Source organism: Myotis daubentonii, chromosome 4 (genome assembly GCF_963259705.1).
Source record: "Myotis daubentonii chromosome 4, mMyoDau2.1, whole genome shotgun sequence".
Taxonomy (NCBI): domain Eukaryota; kingdom Metazoa; phylum Chordata; class Mammalia; order Chiroptera; family Vespertilionidae; genus Myotis; species Myotis daubentonii.
This window is the reverse complement of record NC_081843.1, coordinates 14296502-14316567: the sequence shown is the minus strand read 5'-3', so window position 1 is coordinate 14316567 and position 20066 is coordinate 14296502. Positions and strand designations below refer to the sequence as shown.

Genomic DNA, 20066 nt, shown 5'->3' with positions numbered 1-20066 from the left:
GAGCAAGCCATTGGAGGGATGAGGAGGAAAGGTCACAGGCCACAGGGTCAGCATGGAGAGCCCGTGGGTGAGATGAACAAAAAATCATGCCAGAAGCCAGTTAGCAGGGGAAGAAACAGAAAACAAAAACGCATGAAAATACATCTTGTAAACATGACAGAAAAAGGTTTCACTCGTGATACCAAAACAAAGGACACTAGTGCAAACTAAACATGTGGATCTCCCGCACGGCAGATTCCAGGCTGTGCTGACCAGTGTCCTGCGCCCGGAGGAAGGCCGGCACTGCCCAGCTCGGGGACTAGGAAGGGCTGAGGCCCTGAGGGTAACTGTTCCGAGAGGCCCCCAGCCACCAGAGGCTTGAGAACAGCTTGTGACTTTTGGTCCCACTGACCTGGTCATTCTGGAAAATGCCGTATTCCCACTTAGGGAGAGCCAAAAAAGCTTAGGCAGGAAGGTGGGGGACAGGAAGGGGGGGAGCCGTCCACATGAAACGCAAACAAGAACACAAGGCCTGGCACAGATCTGTCAGATTTGGCAGAAGCGGCTGCGATGGTAGAGAAGAACATGTCCCCTAGTTAGCCAAGGGCTGGGAGGTGAGTTCTGGAGAAAGGGCACCCGGCCCGAGGCTGGGCTGACCACAGGGCCCTGGGTCCCCGGGGGAGGCTGTTGGGGCCCTGAGGCTCCTCCCCATCCAGGCCAGGTGTGTGGCTCCTCAGGAGTCACAGATGCCCTAATGCAACCCTGGGCTCCTTCAGTAGAGTCAGACCCAAACACAGATGTCCTACTTACTGTTGGCACCCCAAACCCCAGCTCAGCACCTCTTGCACTGGCCACCCAGGCAGGCCAGGACTGGCCACGGCCCAGCACGCAGTCTCCATGATGCCGCAGACCACACGGCCGCTTGGTGAGAAGAGCTCTGTGCTCTCCAACTGAACGTGGAGCACTAGTGGCCTTCACAGGCCCTGCCCTGCCTCACAACCCCAGGGCACCTTGGTGCCCAGCACAGCCTGCACAGGGGCCGACCCTCAGCCACACGTCCCATTTCCATTTATTAGCCTGGGGACAGCCGGGCAGCCCCAGGCCCTGCATGCACCATGCTGGTCACAGGTCACAGCTCACAGACCTGCCCTGCCCCACCCGGACACCAGGCACACCCATGACAGGCCCCACACCTCTTGGGCCTCTCGTTGAGACTGGTGCTCCGTGCTCTGAAGCTGTCCTTCTCAGGGGTATCATCAAAAGACCGGAGGACGTTGGAGCGCAGGCCCTGTCAGAGTGGAGCAGATTGAGCTGGAATTGGGGGAACTGGCCCTTGAGGCACCCACATGCTTCTTCCCTGTGCACTTATCAGCCCCACCCAGGTATGCTGCCAACCGGGATAAGCTGCAGGTCTAGGACAGCGATGGCAGCTCCTGCCCCCATGCCCACAAGTGTGTCCCAGTGGGCCAGGCTCAGCAGAGCAAGTTCCTGGGCATCGTAAGCATAGAACCAAACAATGCCCGACCTCTATCACCATCTATCACCTGGCTCCAGCCATGGACAGCCGACAGCAAAGCCAGTCCCAGCCCAAACACTGGCTTACCTTCGTGATAAAAGGAACAAAGTCTTTCCGGAAGGGCAGGCGGCACCTAATGAACCACATAGCTATGACATGATGGGCCAGGCACACAATGTACTGGTTGAACCTGTGAGAAGAAAGTGCAGGAGCTCCATCCCGGCACTTGAGAGAAATGCTCCAGGAGCTGGAAGCACAGACCAATTCCAGGGCACGGAGGCAGCATGGCTCTCTGCTCCAAGAGGCCTGGCCTCTGGGCTGGCCTCCCAGGGCACGCACACCAGCACTTACTTGGAAGGGTTGGTATATGGCAGGGAGATGGCAAACACGCTCGCGTACTGCTCTGCTGCGAAGTTCCTGTAGAGATGAGGCAGCCTGGCCAGAGCTGCCAAGCAAGAAGGTAGCCAGTGAGAGTGCCCAGGCTAGCCCGGCAAAGACAGCCCAAGGCTTGCAGCGGGGGCTGATGTTACCAGAGTCCTCTGTTGTCTCTGAAAGCCAATGCTGTCATTTTGACCCAAGAGGGCTGCAAAGGAATAAAGGTCACAGCCCACCAATATGACCCTTGGCCCTGGCCCTCTATACCCAGGGCTGACAAACTATGGTCCCTAGACCAAATCTGGCCAGTGGCCTGCATCTGTATGACCCATGAGCTAAGAATCATTTTTACATTTTTAAAAGAGTTGTAAACAAAATGAATGTACAACATATGTGGCCCTTTGCAGAAGTACTGGCCCTGTCTGGCTTCTGTTGTCCACACACCTGAGGGCCTACTTAGGGCCAAACACACACTAGGATACTGGGAATGGGGGGGTGAGCGAGGCACCTTTGGTTCCTGGAAGTCACAGTCTGAGAGGTGAGTCAGCAAAGCCCCTCCAAGCTGTGGTGTGTGCTTTGAGGGGGACAAAGAGGAGGCTGTGAGAGCCAGGCTGATTGCAGGGGCCAATGTCAGGTAACAGGAAGCTTCTGTGCAACTTAAACTGACACTGAGGGGGAAAAGGAGCCAGCCACTCAGAGGCTAGGAAGGAGGAAAGCATTCAAGGCACAGGTGCAAAGGCCCTGAGGCAGCAGAGGGTGGCATCTCCCAGGTTCCCAGGAGGACGGTGCACCTACATGCAGCCACAGAAAGGTTACGAGATGAGGTCAGAGAAGTCAGCTCAGGGTATTTCAGGGAGGGCAGGGCACAGCCCCAAACTCAAGGGTCCACCCCACACTCACACATGCATGCACATGTGCACACATTTACACACATGGAGTGCAGACACTTACTTGACAGGAACTCAAGAAGTGGAATGGCCATACTAGCTGTGGCCGAGATGTGTGTGAGCTTCACAACCAGGACGGGCAGAGCTTTGATCATGATGTCGGGCATCTCCACGCTGCAGATGGCCAGGGCCACCACACACTGGCTGGCGCAGCGGAAGATGAGGCCTTGCTCCAGGCAGTACACCATCTCCCGCTATGGGCAGCACAGATGCCTCAGACCCAGCCCCAGACAAACCAGCCCTCTGTACCCTCACCTGTCTGACAGCTGTTCTGGTGAACCAGGGCATGGTCTACCCTCACCCACTCTAAAATATTCTGCACAGAAGGTCAAGGTTTATGAAGGTTAAGTGCCTTGTCCCAGGTCTCCGAGCATCCAAGTGGCAGAGCCACCAGCAGCTGGCCCCACCCATGCTGACTGGATATGGGGGCTACTCCAGTCAGATGCTTCCTGACACTTCCCCACCAGCCAACACCCTGGAGCCAGGACACGCTGGGCACATCATTCCCTGGGTTCTGGGACCCCAAAATGGTTGGCCTATATAAGCAAGGGGAGGTTCTGCCTGACACAGTAAGGCCGCTAGGCCCACATGGACCCCGGCAGTATCCTCCATGAAGACAGTAAGGCTGGGCCCGTAGACTAATGCCAAGTGCAGGCTTGGGCCACAGCCTCAGCACAAACCACCCGGCAGCTCGAGGCCCCACGGATGATCTTGATTTCCTGCAGCTGCCCCACCCCCCAGAAGCGTTCCGGGCCTCAAGGTTCTCAGGGAACTCAGCCCAGCATGGCTAGCTGCCCCTTGGGGGATACGAGGAGGGAACGGGATGGGAAGTGAAGTGTGAATTCCCACAGTGCTGTGGTGATCAGGAACTCAGAAAGCCCAGAGTACAGGTCTCTCTCCTTGCTGGCCATGACTTTGAGCATGCTACCTGGCCTCTCTAAGGCAAGGTTTTGACAAAAAAAGGTGTCAGGAATTTATTTTATTATTATTTTTTAATCCTCACCTAATGATATGTTTTTATTTATTTTAGAGGAAGGGAGAGGGAGAGAGAAAACAAAACAAAACATCAATTTGAGAGAGAAACATCAACTGGTTGCCTCCTATATGCACCCTGAACAACCAGGGATCAAACCCACAACCTGGGTATGTGCCCTGACTGGGAATCAAACCCACAACCTTTTGATGTATGGGCTGATGCTCCAACCAAGCTATTCTGGGCAGGGCAGGTGCTGTGAATAGAACCAAACAATGCCCGACCTCCATCACCATCTATCACCCGGCTCCAGCCATGGACAGCCGACAGCTGTCAATGAGATAGTAGTAAATGTAAGGGCTCAATGTGGGCCTCACTCACAGCAGCAATGAATAAATCAATCAAGCATTGCTATTCATGCTTGCTGCACCCGATGACAGTTGTGGAGGGAGATGGAAGTCAGGGGGCCCTCGGCCCAGCCACACTGCCTCTCAAAACAGGGCCAAGCTCTGCCAAGAAGCTTGGCCACCTGTCCTAAAGCTGTACCAAGGACAAGCCAGGCAATATTCCTCAAAAAGACGCTTCTGCCCGGCCAGCATGGCTCCGTGGTTGAGCATCGACCTGTGAATCGGGAGGTCACGGTTCGATTCTCGGTGAGGACATATGCCCGGTTTGTGGGCTCCATTCCCAGTGGAGGCGTACAGGAGGCAGCTGATCAATGATTCTCGTCACTGACGTTTCTCTCTCTCCCCCTCCCTTCCTCTCTGAAATCAATAAAAACATATTTTTTTAAAAAAAGATGCTTCTGGGTGTGTGTTGGGCGGGGGAGGGGGCAATCTGGTGCTTCATTAAGCTCACACACCCCAGAGGAGTGCTCAGGAATGCCAGGGGATTCAGATGTTTGCAGTGCCAGGGTGGGTCAGAGCAGGGGTCCAGTGGGCACACAGGAAACCAAAGCCAGGCCCCTCGCCCTGGCCTAGCAGCCACAGTAAGTTAGGAGGAAAATGTTGAGCCCATTTGCCTGAAGCAAACACCCTGAGGATCAGACAGGCACCACAAAGTTCGACTGTCACTCTCCCATCTGGTACCTGTCTGAGTTTGTCCAAGTAGTTATGGTAAGAGATCAATGCTGTCAGCACAGGAACCACAGCCAGATATAGGTCAGTTCTGGAGAACCCTTCTGGGGTGCCTCGAAGTCGTTCGAGGGTCTTGGGACCTGAAAGCTAACAGACGAGGGCCAGATGTGAAGCTGTGCTTGGTGGCTAAGTCAACTGCCGGGCGGCCAGAAGTCCCTGGGAACATAGGCCCAGTGGGAGGAGGGTCAAAAACCCAGGGCCTTCCTACTTCCTTTTCCGGCCAAAGGTCTGCCTTCTCAGGGAGAGACAGGAAATGTGATTGAAGTCCCTGTCACAGGAGCCCCGGTGAGGAAGAGACCTCACACTCAGTATCCTGAGTTCTAGCTCTATATTGGGGACCTCCCATTTTCTGCCCCGTAAGCTGGAAAGAAGGGCGGGTCCTGGAAGCATGGTCTGCACTCTAGACAGAGATCACATCTCTGAAGGAAATGCTTTGATCATGTTGGTTTCACCATGCCTCCCAGGGCTTGAAGCCTTTTGGAGAGAGAGGAACTATGCTGCAGCACCACCGCCAGTGGCACAGGAACCCTTCAGTGAGTGACAAAGGAAGCAGCACGTTACCATGGCGCACAGAGCAGAAGACAGCTGGTCAACGCTGCATGGAGAGGTGAAAATGAGGACCTTGTAACGCAGCGACTCAGGCAGCTTGCTGAGCACAAGCTTCAGCACCTTCCAGTCAGTCTCCTGCAGGAAGAGGGGTCAGTCAGGGGGAGGTCTGCACCCTGGAGAGGGGAGATGGAGTTTCCAAGTTTGAATCTTTAGGCCAGCGGTTCTCAACCTGTGGGTCGCGACCCCTTTGGCGGTTTCACAGGGGTCGCCTAAGACCATCCTGCATATCAGATATTTACATGACGATTCATAACAGTAGCAACATTACAGTTATGAAGTAGCAACAAAAATAATTGTATGGTTGGGTCACAACATGAGGAACTGTATTTAAAGGGCCAGAAGGTTGAGAACCACAGCTCTAGTTGGAGCTGAATAGCTGGTGGGGGTGGGGTGTGTGGACCCTCCTCTTCTGTTTTCCACGCTTCTGGGCAGGGCAACAGCTGCCCTTGCCTTTGCCAGGCCGAGTGAAAGCCCAGTGCAGAGCCAACACTGCCTCTCTCTCCTTAGCTGGATCTGGAACTTCCACCCACCTGGCTCCCTCCTTCCCGTTCGCCCAACAGAGACCACGGGACTGCCTGCCTACTGCACTGAACCTCAGCGGCCCTCACTGATGCCCACTCAGCACGACAGATAAGGTGCTAGTACAGCAGGAAAAGCTATTGCACCAGCTCCAAGGGAGCAGCAGCAAGCATCCTCTACAATCCACGAGCCCGGGTAACTGTTGCAGGACTGAAGTCAACCCAGGGCTACAACAATGGGGAGGACACAGTCACGGCACCACCAGACCCATTTGGTGGCCCGCCAACCTCCATTAGAGGTGACCCTGCCATGAGCTACACCAACCGCCACAAGTCCTGAAAGCCTTCCTCAGACCCCATCTGTGATACGGAGGCCTTGAGAGTCACAGGAACTCTCTGACGGTGCCCTCCCCTGTAGCCCTCAGGAGCTCCCCTAGCCTGTTACAGGCTGTGCTGCCCCACCCTGCCCGGCACACTGCTGTCCACTTCTTTCTTGCTGTCCCGTCAGGAAATGGGCCTAAACTCTTCTGCCTTCCCATCTCCACCCAGCTACACCTCTGCTAACAAAACTGCACCTACCCTACTTCAAAGCTTGCTTCCTCCTGCCCCTGGGACCTTCCCCGCCTTTCAAAACTGCCTTACTTGCCCCTCCAGGTGCCCCAAGCAGATGTGGCTGCATTCCCTTGCAGTCCCACAGGCAATCTGCTCCGGAGGCCAGCCCTGCTCCAGGACTCCAGCTGTCTGTCTGGACACCTTAGTCTTGCACCAAAACCATCTCCTGGAGGCAGGAACATCTCCACACCCAGCTCTGCACACAGCAGGTGCTCAGCACATCGCTACAGAACTGCTGTACAACCTCAGGGTAGACACCTGAAAACCCGCAGCAAACTTCCCAAGGTCACTAATACAGGGAAAGGGACTGTATGACACTCTTGGCAGCACCAGTCATTGCTATCTGCCATTAGGGAGCTCAAGGGACCAGCCAGCTCACCTGCTTCAAACACTGCAGGAGGACTCCGAAGACCAGGGAGTAGGGCAGAGAGCCAAGCCGAACGGCGGGGCCTGCAGATGCTGGGCCAGACAGCCCGGTGGGAGGGGACAGGGGGCCACCGGCCTTCTTCTCAGAGCCTCTCTCTACCTCCCTGTGGAAGCAAACGGGGAAAGCACTGAGGCCGAAGCCCCCGATCCATAGGGTAAGAAGACCCACTGGGCCCCTCAGACACAGGGCAATCCTTGGGGTGAAGAGCAGCTAGCTCCACCCACCTGCCCCGTACCCTTAACGCCATGACACGGGGAAACGGGTCTGACAGCGGCAGAGGGAAGAGGTCAGCCACACGTACATGTAGTCACAGAGGCAGTAGGGGCTGAACCGCACCACGCCATCCTTGGTGGGCAGGCCGAGGCGATGCAGCGAGTCGGCCCGCAGCAGCAGCAGGAAGTCGAAGGCCTGCAGGGAATAGAAAGCGCCATCCACAGAGCAGGACCATACTGGACCCACGCCCTCACACCCACACGTTTCTCAGGAAAGGCTGCTTCCACTAACAGCAAACGCACCCCAACTTCTCCACGCAGTGGCAGGTGGTGAGCTGCAGCATTCACGGCCCTCTCCCTCAGAGCCCAAGGGCTCTGTGACAGTCCCATAGCAGATGGCAATGCTGTGGCCTCTCACACCATAGGTCCCACCCGCAGGACAAAGGAAAGGGATGCCTTTCCTGCTGGCTGGGCAGCACTGCACCAGGCCTGAAGTGCCGGAGAGCAGACCTCTACTCAGGACACTGTCACTTCCTCCAGTGAATGAAGGCTCACTTAACTGGGCTCCCTTCAGGGCTGCCCCATCAGGGAGATGCTCTGGGCAGGGCCGGGCTTCTGTCCCAGTGACCTTGGCTCAGCCTGGTGCCAGCATGCACAGTGGAAGCTCAAGGCAGTTTGTCCTGCCAAGCCCCCCACCCCACACAGCCACACGCTCTGCTGTAGGTTGCCGGCAGACTGAAGCACCAGGAATGGAACACATGCCACCCTGTAAGTTGGTGTGACCCTTTCTCTGTCCCCCTCCCGGGCCACTGTGTGACTCCGAATGACATGCCAGAGGCTCTCAGGCTGCAGGCAAAGAGAAGGGCAGCAGGTGCCGCAGCTGGTATTAGCGGCAGGAACAGTCTGCTGAAACCCCTCCCCCTCCCCGGGACATCTGCCACCAAGTCTCCTGTTTGAGGTCCCTATACCACCAACACTGAGGCAGCTGCTGGGCCCCCGGGGAATCGACCTCAGGCCAGCCCAGCAGGCCCATCATACCTGCAGCCGGATGCTGCTGGCAATGGGCAGGGTATAGCTGTGCTTATAGTGGAGCTGGATGTGACTGACGAGCATCTCGTACACACGCAGAGCGTGGCTGGCAGGCAAGGTATACAGCTTGGTCTGCAGAGAAAGGAAGCTGGTCACCAGGAGGGCAGGAGGCCACAATGCAGCCAGGGAGCTGGCACCTGGCACCCGGGAGGAGAGAGACCAGAACAAGCTTTAGAGGCCACTGGGCAGCATCTACCATTTAAAATGCATGAACACTTCCAAGTCTCCAGGACTTTGCCCCTCAGACATCCCCACACGCAGGCTCTCAGTAATAGCAAATATCAGAGCCAGCTTCGTCCCTATCATCACAGGGAATCAGTTACTACATCAGGAAAGTCCATCCAGCAGAGCACCATACAGCCGGGTGTGAGAGGGGACCCTGGGCTGACAGAGCACACTCACCACCACACGGCAGAGGAGGATAAGCCAGGGCAGGACAAGCTCGCAGGGTGCTCTGTGAGGGGTATAGGGTGTCTTTTTATTTTATTTTTTTTAATTGAGTTCAGGGGAAGGGAGGATAGAAACATCAATGATAAGAGAGAATCACTGATCAGCTGCCTCCTGCACACCTACTGGCGAATCAAGCCCACCACCCAGGTATGTGCCCTGACCAGGAATCGAACTGGTGATCTCTTGGTTCATAGGTCATAGGAGCCACATCAGTCAGGCATAGGTGTCTTTTTTTTTTTTCTTCCCATAGGTGTCTTTTGAAGTGATAAAGATGTTCTAAAAGTGTCTGTAGTGATGGCTACACAACTCTATGAATACGCTGAAAACCACTGAATCATACACTTTAAACAGGTGAATGGTACGGTATGTGAATCATATCTCAATAAAGCTGTTGATAAAACCAAACAGCCTTGGGGACACATGGATGGCAGCCCTCCCCTCCTCAGCTGCTGGGAGAGCTGAGGGCATTGTTGGGCAATGACTCAGGAATGGCTCTGCACAGTATGGCCCTGACCAGGCTGCGTCCACCCCTCTCCATGCTGTGACAAGTCAGAATCACACCCAGGCTGCCCTCTTTGACCCCCATGGAGCGCTCAGTTCTCCCAGGAGATGTGTCCCCTGAAGATCAGCACTCTAACAGACACAGCTGGTCACCACACCCTCCCAGAAGAGCGGAGGCCCACCTGAAGGATGACTAGCAGCCCCAGGACAGCAGTCTTCACGTCCTCCAAGGAGGCAGAGTATGCCGCCATGTCTCTTTCCTCCAGCTCTGGGGGCGGAGAGAGGGAGCGGGCAATCACCTTCGGAGAGAAGATCTGTATTTAAATCCCGGATCCAGGCTCCCAGAAGGAGCACCCATGAGATTCCGAACTGTCCCCCAGCATGTACTTTCTCCTTTATTTCTCAAAAGGAGAGATGCACTCTATGCACCTGAGGAATCATTCAGACACTGTGCTGCCTTTCCAAATTAAAAGAAAAGGATGCTGGCTGTGTAGGCAGACCATGGCCAAGCCCACCCCAGCTGACCTGGGCTACCACCACAGCCGCTTCCCAGGCCCCGGGCAGCAGGACATTGCTGAGCGCCCATCACTGCTGGGAGGGAAGCCCTGCCTCTGAGGGACCCAGCCAGTCATTCTGCAGAGGATGGGGACAGAGTCCAGAGCATGCTGCTGCATGCAGGGCTTTGCCCCAGACAGGAGGGGTCCTTCTAGCAGCCCAGGGACCCGGAGCCCCCAGAGCTCTCACTTTCTCAATGATGTCCAGCAGGCTGTTGAAGTGGTGGGTGTGGCAGCCTTCGGCCAGGTCCACCAGCAACTGGGTGGCCAACTTCCGGACCTGGTGGTCTCTGTCCTCAGGGATGTGGGAGAGCTGTGAGATGACCACCGTGTTGATCAGCTCCTCCTACAGCAAGCACAGTGGAGTGAGGGGAGCTGCCTGCGACAGAGGCTGGAAAGCAGCCAAGGCACCACTCCAAATGGGGAAACGCAGGGCAGGGATGTGTCAGCGCCTAAGAGGCCAGAGTCCCTCCCAGGGTGCTCTGCCTGGCCCCTCAGTTCAGGAGAATGGCAATGGCTACATGACGGCCCAGCCTAGGCATAGGCCCTCAGCCTCAGACATGATGCCACAGTGAATGTCCTCACTTGCTCTTTGTCACTGACCATCACAAATAACATAATCTTACATGGAAGGCCCTGTGTGTGTGCGAAGGCCTTGTCCCTAAATCACGGAGTCCACCTTAATAGGACAGCATGACGAGAGCTTTTGGGAAGGCAGGGCAAGCCTGACCCTGATGTGAGGGGTCCGAGAACCCAGAGCGGCTTCCTAGAAGAGCGACACTACGCTGGGCTCTGAAGGAGGGTGGAACGCCAAGACACAGAGACTCAGGGAAAGGGAAGGCTGAGAGGGCAGGAGGAACACCGGGAATGCCGGGTGCGCTGAAAAGCAAGGGAGGCACAGAGCCTGAGGTGCCTCTGCTGGAGGAAAGAGCATGGCGGGCAGGCTCCGGCCACAAACCCAGGGAAAGATGGGCTGGAGGGAGGGAACGCAGTAGAGAGACAGGCAGGGCCTGGCACTGCCCCAGCAGCTAGTGGTCGGGCTGGATCCAGAGGGTGAGTGTGATTACAAAGACAAGAAGAAAGGAAACATCCCCATGCAAGACTCTGCAAAAACTCCTAACAGGACAGGATCTGTGCCCTCCTGGCTGCTCAGCCACACCTCTGAGCCCAGCACAGGCCTGGCAGAGGACACCATGGAGTATATGGATGGATGGATGGATGGATGGGTAAACCAACAAGGGAGAAACAGACAAAGCCTATTGAGAACACCTGTTACAAAGGAGTGTGTCAGATCCCAAGTCCCGGGCAGATCCCCGGAGGCTCTCAGTGCCCAGTGAGGGCCATGCAGGGCCTCTAGGGCCAGCCTCACCCTCAACCCTGATGCCCCAGGTGCCCCCGCCAGCCATGGGACACACACCTCATAGAACTGCCTGTTGATGAGCAGCACGAAGGACAGGACGTCCAGCACCTTGATGCGCACGGCACTGCGAGATTCACTCCTAGGGACGAAGGCACACCTCCTGGGGCCTGGTGGCAGCACCACTGCCAGTCTCAGCCCCTGCACGCCGCCCTGCTAACACTGCATCCCAAACTCCGAGAGCTCCCCCAGGGACCCAGACCGCAGGCCCACCGCAGGAAACTGAGCCCTCCCACCCCAGCCTGGGTGGCAAGACACTGACTCTATTTCGCCCTGTGTGGGGCCCAGCTTGTCAACATCCAAGGAACTGGGGAACGAGACACAGAGCTCGGCCCTCAGAGAGGCATCTTTCTAGACAACCACTCCGCATGAAGAAGCAGAGGCCTCCAGAATTCTGCCCAAAAGGAAAGCAACATTTTCCTGCTCATCGAGAACAATTACTTCCAAGAATCAGAAAGGAAAGCCCTCACTCTTGGTGTCCTAGACCCCAGCCCAGTGGTCGGCAAACTCATTAGTCAACAGAGCCAAATATCAACAGTACGACGATTGAAATTTCTTTTGAGAGCCAAATTTTTTAAACTTAAACTATATAGGTAGGTACATTGTTATTAACTTAATTAGGGTGCTCCTAAGGCTTAAGAGCCACACTCAAGGGGCCAAAGAGCCACCTGTGGCTCACGAGCCGCAGTTTCCTGACCACTGCCCCAGCCCAAGGCATAGACACGGGGTCAGGTCCCAGGGCCCAAGAGGTCTCCAGAGTCTCCCTACCTGAAGAATTTCTCCATCAGTAACTGCAGGTTGTGAATCCAGCCAACCTTCGCTGGGTGGATTGACTGAGCCCTGTAGGTTATTAAGTTTAAGAGGGAGGACTCCTGTCAAAAGAAGAAAAACCTGTTGTGAATGAGCCACTTTGCCCCCCCAGAGATTCTGTGATAAGCACACCCTGTGCTAATGGCCCAGGAGAACAGTTTGCTCAGTGAGACCAGCCACTTCAAGGCCCCGGCGGGGAGCCTACCAAGACAGAGCTTTACTGGCAGCAGCGAAACGCATTTAAACGCGCACGTAAAGCCTTGGCATTAAGCTGAGCATTTCTGGCACAAGGACTGCCTCCCGCCGAGAGAGCAGACATGCTGAGCAACAAGTCTCCGGGCGCGGGCCAGCACCGTCCTCCGCACAGGTGGGAGGAAACTGACAGTTAGGCTGGCGCTGTGCTCTGACCCACACACTGTTTTCTGACACCTTCACAGACTTCCCTGCTGGAGTACAAATCTCAGGAGAGCAGGAGCCTTTGTTTCAAACACAATTTCAAACCCACGCAGCCAGGGTTCCCGGAGCTGAGCAGAACCGCCCCCTTGCCTGAGCAGCAAAGGCCCCACCAGGTTTGCGAGAGGTGATCTTACAGGTCTTTGGTCTGCACATCTCTCAATGAGCTCAAAGTATCTCTCCTGTGAGCCATGGAACTCGTTCTGATCACATAGCTCTTCCACTGTGGTCAGCAGGTCATGGACAATGGCTCTGAGCTCTGGGCTCTCCAGGCTCTGCAACACAAAGGTGCAATTACACAGGAGTGACTTCTGGCTTCCCTCAAGGACCCAAAACCAGCTGCATCCAGATCCTCCTCATGCCCTTCCACTGGACAGGGGGAATGACCCCCACGATGCTGGGGACCCCTAAAGCAGCCAGGCTGTTCCTGCTCATTCACCAACCCCAGGGAGTCCTGGCTGTGCCCACACTGGGACCAGCTCCGAGTACTTCACACACTCCCAGGCTCAAACGCCCTCTGAAGACCCCAGGGAACGGTCTCCAGCCTGCCACTCTGGGATGAAGCGCCAGCTGGCCAATGGACAATGAGGGATGAGAGTCCAATCCTTCCTCCCCCTGGCTGGCCACCTAAACACTGGTCCACGCCGAGTCCCCCAGAAGACCCAGCTCTGAGCCCTTGCTAGACAAGACTTTGTGATCTCTGTAGCCCCCACATCAGCATGTCCCCCTCCTGCTGTGGTCACACTGTCCATACTATACCAAGGTTATGGCTGGCTTTCTAGATGCTGAGGGAACTGTCTTCAGGGTCCACTTCCAGGCCATCAAGTTGACCCAATCCTGATCAATGCCAGCACTGCCCCCTGAACACCTGCTACATATTCCTGCTCCCAATGATGGAGCATACTTGGAAAACCCAACTGTCTTTAGTGGATGGTGAGTTGACACCACCGAGCATCATCAGGGAACACACCAGGCAGGCTCAGAGGGAAGGGCTTATGAGAGCTATCGTTCAGGTGAGATGAGCCAGCCAGCCCCACAGGTCCAGGCCCTGGTCCCCAAGGAAGGGCCCTTGGGCCTGCTTGTCCATGGTCTTGGTCCTCCCTGTGCCCAGTCTCCTCACTGGCCTGACCTGAAGCTGCTGAAGCAGGCGCTCGATAATGTTCAGCAGAATGTCCCACGTCACAGCCTGGAGCTCCCTCTTGTACTTCTTGATGAGCCTGGTTATAGAGAGGACGATCTCATAGGACACCACCTCGTTTGGACAGGTCATGGCCTGGAACACAAGGCCCAGGGAGCAGGCGATGGTTAGCCACTTCCTGCTCACCCACAGGAAGGCCCCATCATGTCACCCTTGAAACCAGGCATAAGATGCCTGAGAGGGCCACGCTCCCCACACTTATCCCAGGGGCCACCCAAGAATCACAGGAATCCAGAAGTGTTTTCTACACTGGCTCCAAAAGGCCTGACTCGGCTAAATTTCAGGGCCCTGCCCTAACCAGTTTGGCTCAGTGGATAGAGCGTCGGCCTGCGGACTCAAGGGTCCCAGGTTCGATTCCGGTCAAAGGCATGTACCTTGGTTGCAGGCACATCCCTAGTGGGGAGTGTGCAGGAGGCAGCTGATCGATGTTTCTCTCTCATCGATGTTTCTAACTCTCTATCCCTCTCCCTTCCTCTCTGTAAAAAATCAATAAAATATATTTTTTTAAAAATAAAATAAAAAAATAAATTTCAGGGCCCTGACTTACTGGCCAAGAGGAGCCTGAAAGCTACCTTGATGCAAGCTAAGCCCAAAGGCCCCACACTCCACTGCCCAATGAGGTATGGGCAGGGCAGGAAAAACAGCCCATCAGGAGATTCTTTGTTGACCCTGTACACAACACAGCTCGCCTGAGCTGCTTTCCCTGTGTGAGATGAGGTTGGTACGATGGCCCAGCTCACCGGGGTGCTGTGATAACTACGTGAGAAACATACACAGAAAGTACTCCAAATAGGACCAGGCACCATGGAAACAGAAGCCCCATCACTGGCCTCAATTCTAGAGCGAGTGATTTTACCAAATGAAATCCTCACCAGTTAGTGTCGCCACCCCTGGTGGAACCTTGAGCAGTTCTAATGATAATTTTCAAGATACGAAATTCTTAAGATACACGATTTGCTTGAAGAAGAGACTTTCAAACGGCCCGAAACCTCATTTCCAGTTGCAAAGCAAGAGACTGGAATATCCCCACAGCCCCTCAGCAGAACCCGTCCAATGGGTCTGCTCTGGCCAGGCAGGAAACCGCTCCTGCGGCACAAAACGTGAGTTACCTCATAAAATGATGGCAGCACAGATGTCGGGGAGTTCTTGAGAGAATGGAGTCGGTGGGCTCCCCAGAGAGCCATGCCAACAAAGAACACAGCTCCTCTCAGCAGCGGGGCATCTTCCATGTAGGCTCTGAAAATGTTCCCCAGAAAGACGAATGTGAGCAGAGCCTGGGGCCAGCGTCTGCCTGCTGCAGGGCCCCAGGGTAGGCCCAGGTTGGGCCCAGGCTCCTTGTAGCCTCCCCAGAGGTCCCTGCACCTATGGGGTCGAAGCAAAGCTGGGTGAGGAGTACTGGTCAGGGAACACAGAGGTCAGGGTCAGCAGCAGCCATCTGATTCATTCACACACTGCTCACCACGGAGCCATGCTAGATGCCAGGGCATGGAGGTGAAAGAGAGCTTACAGTCCAGGAGACACAGATATGAACCAAAGAGCCACGTAAGGAAATGCCAAGTTGCTACCTCAAATCACAGCTAAGAAGAAAAATCCCAGGATAGGTAAGCAATACCTGCTTGGGGTACTCAGGGAATCAACAATGGCGCCTAGATGTCAAGGAGCACTCAGAGAAACTTAACCAAGGTGAAAGATATTCCAGCAAGAGCAAAGGACACGTGCAGAGGCCCACGGCAAGACGGAGGGAGTGAGAGGCTATGGCTGGGGCAGGGCCTGACCACCGGGCCTTGCTGCAATGAGGAGTTTGGTTTTGACTCTGAGGGCCCTGAGAACCGCTGTAGCTTCACGCACAGGGTGACAGAGATCTGCGCTGGAAAAAGAACACGTGGCTGCCGTGTGGAGGAATGGACCTCGAAAGGCCAAGAGCGGGTAGAGCAGTCCATCGAGGAGATGAGAGCTGAGGGGGTGGGGTGGGGGCCCTCGGTGGACAGATGTAAGCCACCTCCAAGGGACAGAAGCAACAGGACTGATAATGGTTTGGCTGTGAGAGGTGAGGGCAAGGGCCTCAAAACAGGATCAAAGGTAGGCAGCCTCACTGGACAAGATCCAAATATGGGAGGGAGATTTCGAGTTCAGTTTTGAACGTTCTGATTTTACCAGCAGAAGCTGAAGAGGAGAGCAGATCAGGAGCATGAAGATGTACGCTCTAGTTTTAGGGCAGCTTCTGGAGCAGTCACCCCAAAGGAACAGGAAACCTCCCCGTTAGCCTATACCAGGCAAGAGCCAACACAGACAACTTCCTCACGAAGGCTCTGCAGCAGCGGATCCAGCACTTTACCCTCACCTTTTGCCCAGGCCTTCACCACACTCACCTGTCCTCCATGATGCGACACATGTTATAGATAGCACTGTGGCCCAGGTGGGTGCCCAGAAGGTTACGCATCAACTAGGAAACAAAACATACCAGATCCCATTGGCAGATACAGGTCCCAGATACGAGTCCCAGGGCCCCAAACTCTGGCCAGCCCTGCACAGCCACTGCTCCAACACCCTTCATGCCCAGCCATTTTCAACCATTTCTTCCCAAACACAGAGGCCACAGAGTTCCCAAAATGCCACCAAAACCCTGACTCAGCCCAACCACCTTGGGAAAACGTCACTGGACTCCCCTCAACAGGCCATTGTGTGGCCATTCCAAAAATCAGATGGCCATTCATTAAAGACTAGATGGCCCTTGTCCTGCCCATGTACCTGGCTTATAACTTCATCTAGGGAAGGACTCTCTAGGACAACAGTTCAGACCCCCACCTTCCAGCAAGGCTCACAGAGCTCCTTGACATTGATGGTGCGACAGAGAGTGACAATAAAGAGGGGGAGGCTCTCGGCTGGCAGGCAGTTGTAGCAGACCACGGCATCCAGCACCTGCAGAGACACCTGGTGGGGTGGAGAGAGGGGTCACACCAGCCCTGCCTCAACTCCAGCTCATGGGGAGGCAACATCCCCAGCCTCCTTCCCACCCTCCTCTGGTCAGTGACTACTGCCCCTCCCCTCTGCCAAAGCAGCCTTCCTCAAACCACAAGAGCAAGTGTCTGGGGGCACTTCTATATCCCAAACACTGTGGGTCAGCCCATCCTGAACGATGACCCCTTACTTACAGGAGAGTGTGAGGCTCAGAGAAGCCGAGCAGCTTGCCTGGAGCCACAGGGTCAGTGAGGGGACTTAATCCCAGAGCCCACCCAGACCACCCAGAAGGAGGCTGAAAGAAACTGTCCCCCAGAGGGCAGCTACTGACCTCTATGTCCACGGAGGACACAGTCTGCACACACAGCAGGCAGATCATGCTGTTGGAGGAAGCGCAAAGTCAACTGAAAGGTTACTTCCCAGAGGCTGCGTGGCTCCAATTCACTCTCTGGTGACTCCACAGAGGGGCTCCGCCTCCCTAGGGCCCCACTCACCCACGACAGGCAGGTGGTCAGGTTGCCCCTGCCCTCATGGATTTCACAGAATATTCAGAAAAAATGACAACAAGTAAGTAAAACCAGGTAAAATTACATCCATTAAAAATAAAATCCTAGGTCAAGCCTCAAAATAGCAACTTAAGTAGAAGGTGGCTATGGCCACTTCTAACTTCTCCATTTATCTGGTGGTTTCAACAGCTCTATTCACCCCAAGAGCTGAATTGAAGACCCAAGACAGTGGGACTAGGATCAGAGTAACGTTGTTAGAATTCTTTTCTTACTGGACCATTGATGCAATATATTCATCGAGGTAACAGCTGTTGAATTTGACCAGGTTCACAAGCACCAGAAGGAATTCTGAGGACAGGCCAATATCCATCCACTGCAGGACAAACTCAGCTGGGGAGAAGAAGAGAGCAATGTACTTCCTCCCACCTCCTGCCCAGGAAAACACATCCCATCCCACTCAAGGCTGGGAACCCCATCATCAGTCCCCATGCAATGACAGGCAGATCACGCATGCACAAAGTCGAGGGAGGCTCAGCTGGAGCCTGAGCAGGTCAGCATATCACAGACGCTGGAATTTAAATTCACCAGCCCCCAGCATGCACCGAGGGAGATCTGGGCTGAGAATCAATAGCAGCGCTTGTGCATCTGATGCTCAGAGGCCTGGCCCCAACGCCAAGGGTGCCAGCACCAGCAGGACACATGTTTAGGAGGCAGATTCCTGGCCCCCCATCCCCAGAAAGAATCTCTCGAAGGAGACACAGCAATGCTTGGCGTTAGCCAAGTAAACTTAGACAGCAAACCTGACCATGACCCCCTGTCAGCACCTGTCCTGGAGGCAAACTAACGGCCGAGGCCCATTTCTGGGCAATACAATAGCAAGGAATTTAGTCCGATTTACTTCTTCCTCCTCCTTTCCCTCCTCCCCTGACCAGTGACATGAAATCTCAAGGCTCACAGAAACCTCACACCATCAGAACAACAAACAAAAAGCCAGCAAAGGAGAGAGCTGGAGGTCAGACCCAGGGCACGAAGAGGGCAAGGAGGCAGACCCAGTGAGGCGGCCCCGGCCGCCCAGAAAGCTCAGGGCACTCTGGGTAAAACACAGTCTAATGCCCAGATCAGCATCCTGCACTTCCTACAGCAGCGCTCAGACCACCTCCTGCCTGCCTGAAAGGCACAGCTAAGCCGCATTCCCCAGGAGTTCTGAGCCAGCAGGTCTGGAGGGAAGCCCAGGACTCTGCATTTTTAACAAGCTCCCCCAGGAGATTCGGTGGCTAACCCAGGTGTCCCGGGTAAGCAGAGCTGTGTGGTGCAGCGCTGTCTGCAGGCCATTCCTGCACACTGCAGCGCTCCCGCAGGGCCCCAGTGGCTTCTACATCCCAGATTAAATTTGATCACCAAGGCCAGAGAAACCTCACACCCATTGTGGCACCCACCCAGCTCTTCTTCCAAGTAGGTAATGTGTCTCCCATTATCCGTAAGGGCCTTGAAAACTTCCAGTCTTTCGTGGAGGTCTTCGTTGGAGGGGTAATCCTTGATGACCTTGAAGAAGAGGGCCCTGAGCACACCCAAGCGATCCCCCTGAAGACAAAACCACAAGGTTAGCAGTCCTGCTGGGACCCCTGGTCACCTGGGCTCTCTGAGCAGCTGGAAGAAGTCCAGTAAGTGCAGCAGGCTCCAAAACTCCCAACTCTGGGCCCTTTTTCCTTCCCACAGGAACTGGCTATGAGGGACAAACTGGGAACATCAGAGCAGCTCCGAATAGGGAACCAGACGCACTGGTCATCGGCTGACCAGCGTGTGTGAAGCACCCACTATGTATCTGGCTGTGGGCACAAGTGTGGGCACACAGTAGGGACAGTGCAGTTCCATACCCCCACCTCTACCACACTCAGAGCCCAGGGTGGACACATTTGTGCTCACAGGACAATGAGGACGATCTAACTGCACTGAGGGTGATGGGGCCTCTGGGGCAGGTGGGTGTGAAGGAGCAGAGGAAACAGAGGAGGGGAGGAGCCTTCCAGGCAGCAATGGCAGAAAGTGGCCTGAGTGGTCCAGGAACAGCAGAGACCAGTGAGGCCAAAGCACAGTGAGTACGGGTGGCCCAGGGAGAGGGAACGAGGTCACCGAGGATAGTGGCTCACTCGTGCCAGGCACTGTTCTCATCATTTTGCATAAACTGTCTCATTTACTCCCTAAATATTCCAGAGGAGGAAGGAGCCATGAGCATCCTCTTCATAGGTGAGATGGAGGCTCAGGGAGCTCCAGAGACTTGCCCAGCACCCCACAGATACAAGAGGCAATGCCAGGATGCCCACTACGGCCATCCAGCTACAGAGGCCTTGGGAACTACAGGCCCTGGGCCTGGTGCCTTCACCAAAGACAAGAATCCAAGTGGGACCAGCAGGAGCAGTCAGTGGGTGGCCCAGTATCATCCCCTACACCCATCCTAGCTCCACCTGGGCACAGACCCAACACCCCTTACCTGTCCCTGCACGATGGCCTTCAGGAGAGCCAGTACTGCGTGGCGGGCCTCTGGTGGCCGTTCCGGCTGCAGCAGGTCAGCCACTGCCTTCCAGAGTGCTTCCACTGCATGCTGCCTCCAGCAAAGAGGGGAAAGCGATTAGGGTGTGCAGAAGCCCTCAACTGGAGAGCAAAGGGCAGAGCCGAACAACAGGGTCTTTTGACTTAGATCTTGTGTCATTAAAGCCCACATCTTGTATGCCTGTCACAGCCCACGGTGACCACGAGCCTGACAAGGGGAAGCTGCAAGCCACTTCAAAACCCTCACCAGTCCACAGGTTAGGGGAGGGAGAGAAGGGCAGG

General features: G+C 55.3%; 1 protein-coding gene across 7 annotated transcripts in view; it reads right to left on the bottom strand.

Moving 5' to 3' along the window:
• TSC2 (TSC complex subunit 2) overlaps positions 1–20066 on the bottom strand; it is a 36831-nt gene that overhangs the window by 11970 nt on the left and 4795 nt on the right. For 5 of the 7 annotated variants that reach the window (XM_059692736.1, XM_059692738.1, XM_059692737.1 and 2 more), the window contains exons 4-25: positions 19726–19836; positions 18677–18821; positions 17513–17630; positions 17066–17114; positions 16582–16707; positions 16146–16219; positions 14886–15012; positions 13708–13851; positions 12716–12853; positions 12084–12187; positions 11316–11397; positions 10089–10244; positions 9527–9643; positions 8343–8465; positions 7394–7500; positions 7045–7195; positions 5488–5610; positions 4879–5013; positions 2822–3011; positions 1847–1940; positions 1583–1685; positions 1173–1267 (exon numbers count right to left, since the gene is read on the bottom strand). In XM_059692736.1, the coding sequence (XP_059548719.1) occupies positions 1173–1267; positions 1583–1685; positions 1847–1940; positions 2822–3011; positions 4879–5013; positions 5488–5610; positions 7045–7195; positions 7394–7500; positions 8343–8465; positions 9527–9643; positions 10089–10244; positions 11316–11397; positions 12084–12187; positions 12716–12853; positions 13708–13851; positions 14886–15012; positions 16146–16219; positions 16582–16707; positions 17066–17114; positions 17513–17630; positions 18677–18821; positions 19726–19836 (2612 nt within the window). Of the gene's footprint in view, positions 1–1172; positions 1268–1582; positions 1686–1846; positions 1941–2821; positions 3012–4878; positions 5014–5487; positions 5611–7044; positions 7196–7393; positions 7501–8342; positions 8466–9526; positions 9644–10088; positions 10245–11315; positions 11398–12083; positions 12188–12715; positions 12854–13707; positions 13852–14885; positions 15013–16145; positions 16220–16581; positions 16708–17065; positions 17115–17512; positions 17631–18676; positions 18822–19725; positions 19837–20066 lie in introns of those variants that run through there. The other 2 variants (XM_059692742.1, XM_059692743.1) reach the window with 2 other exon arrangements.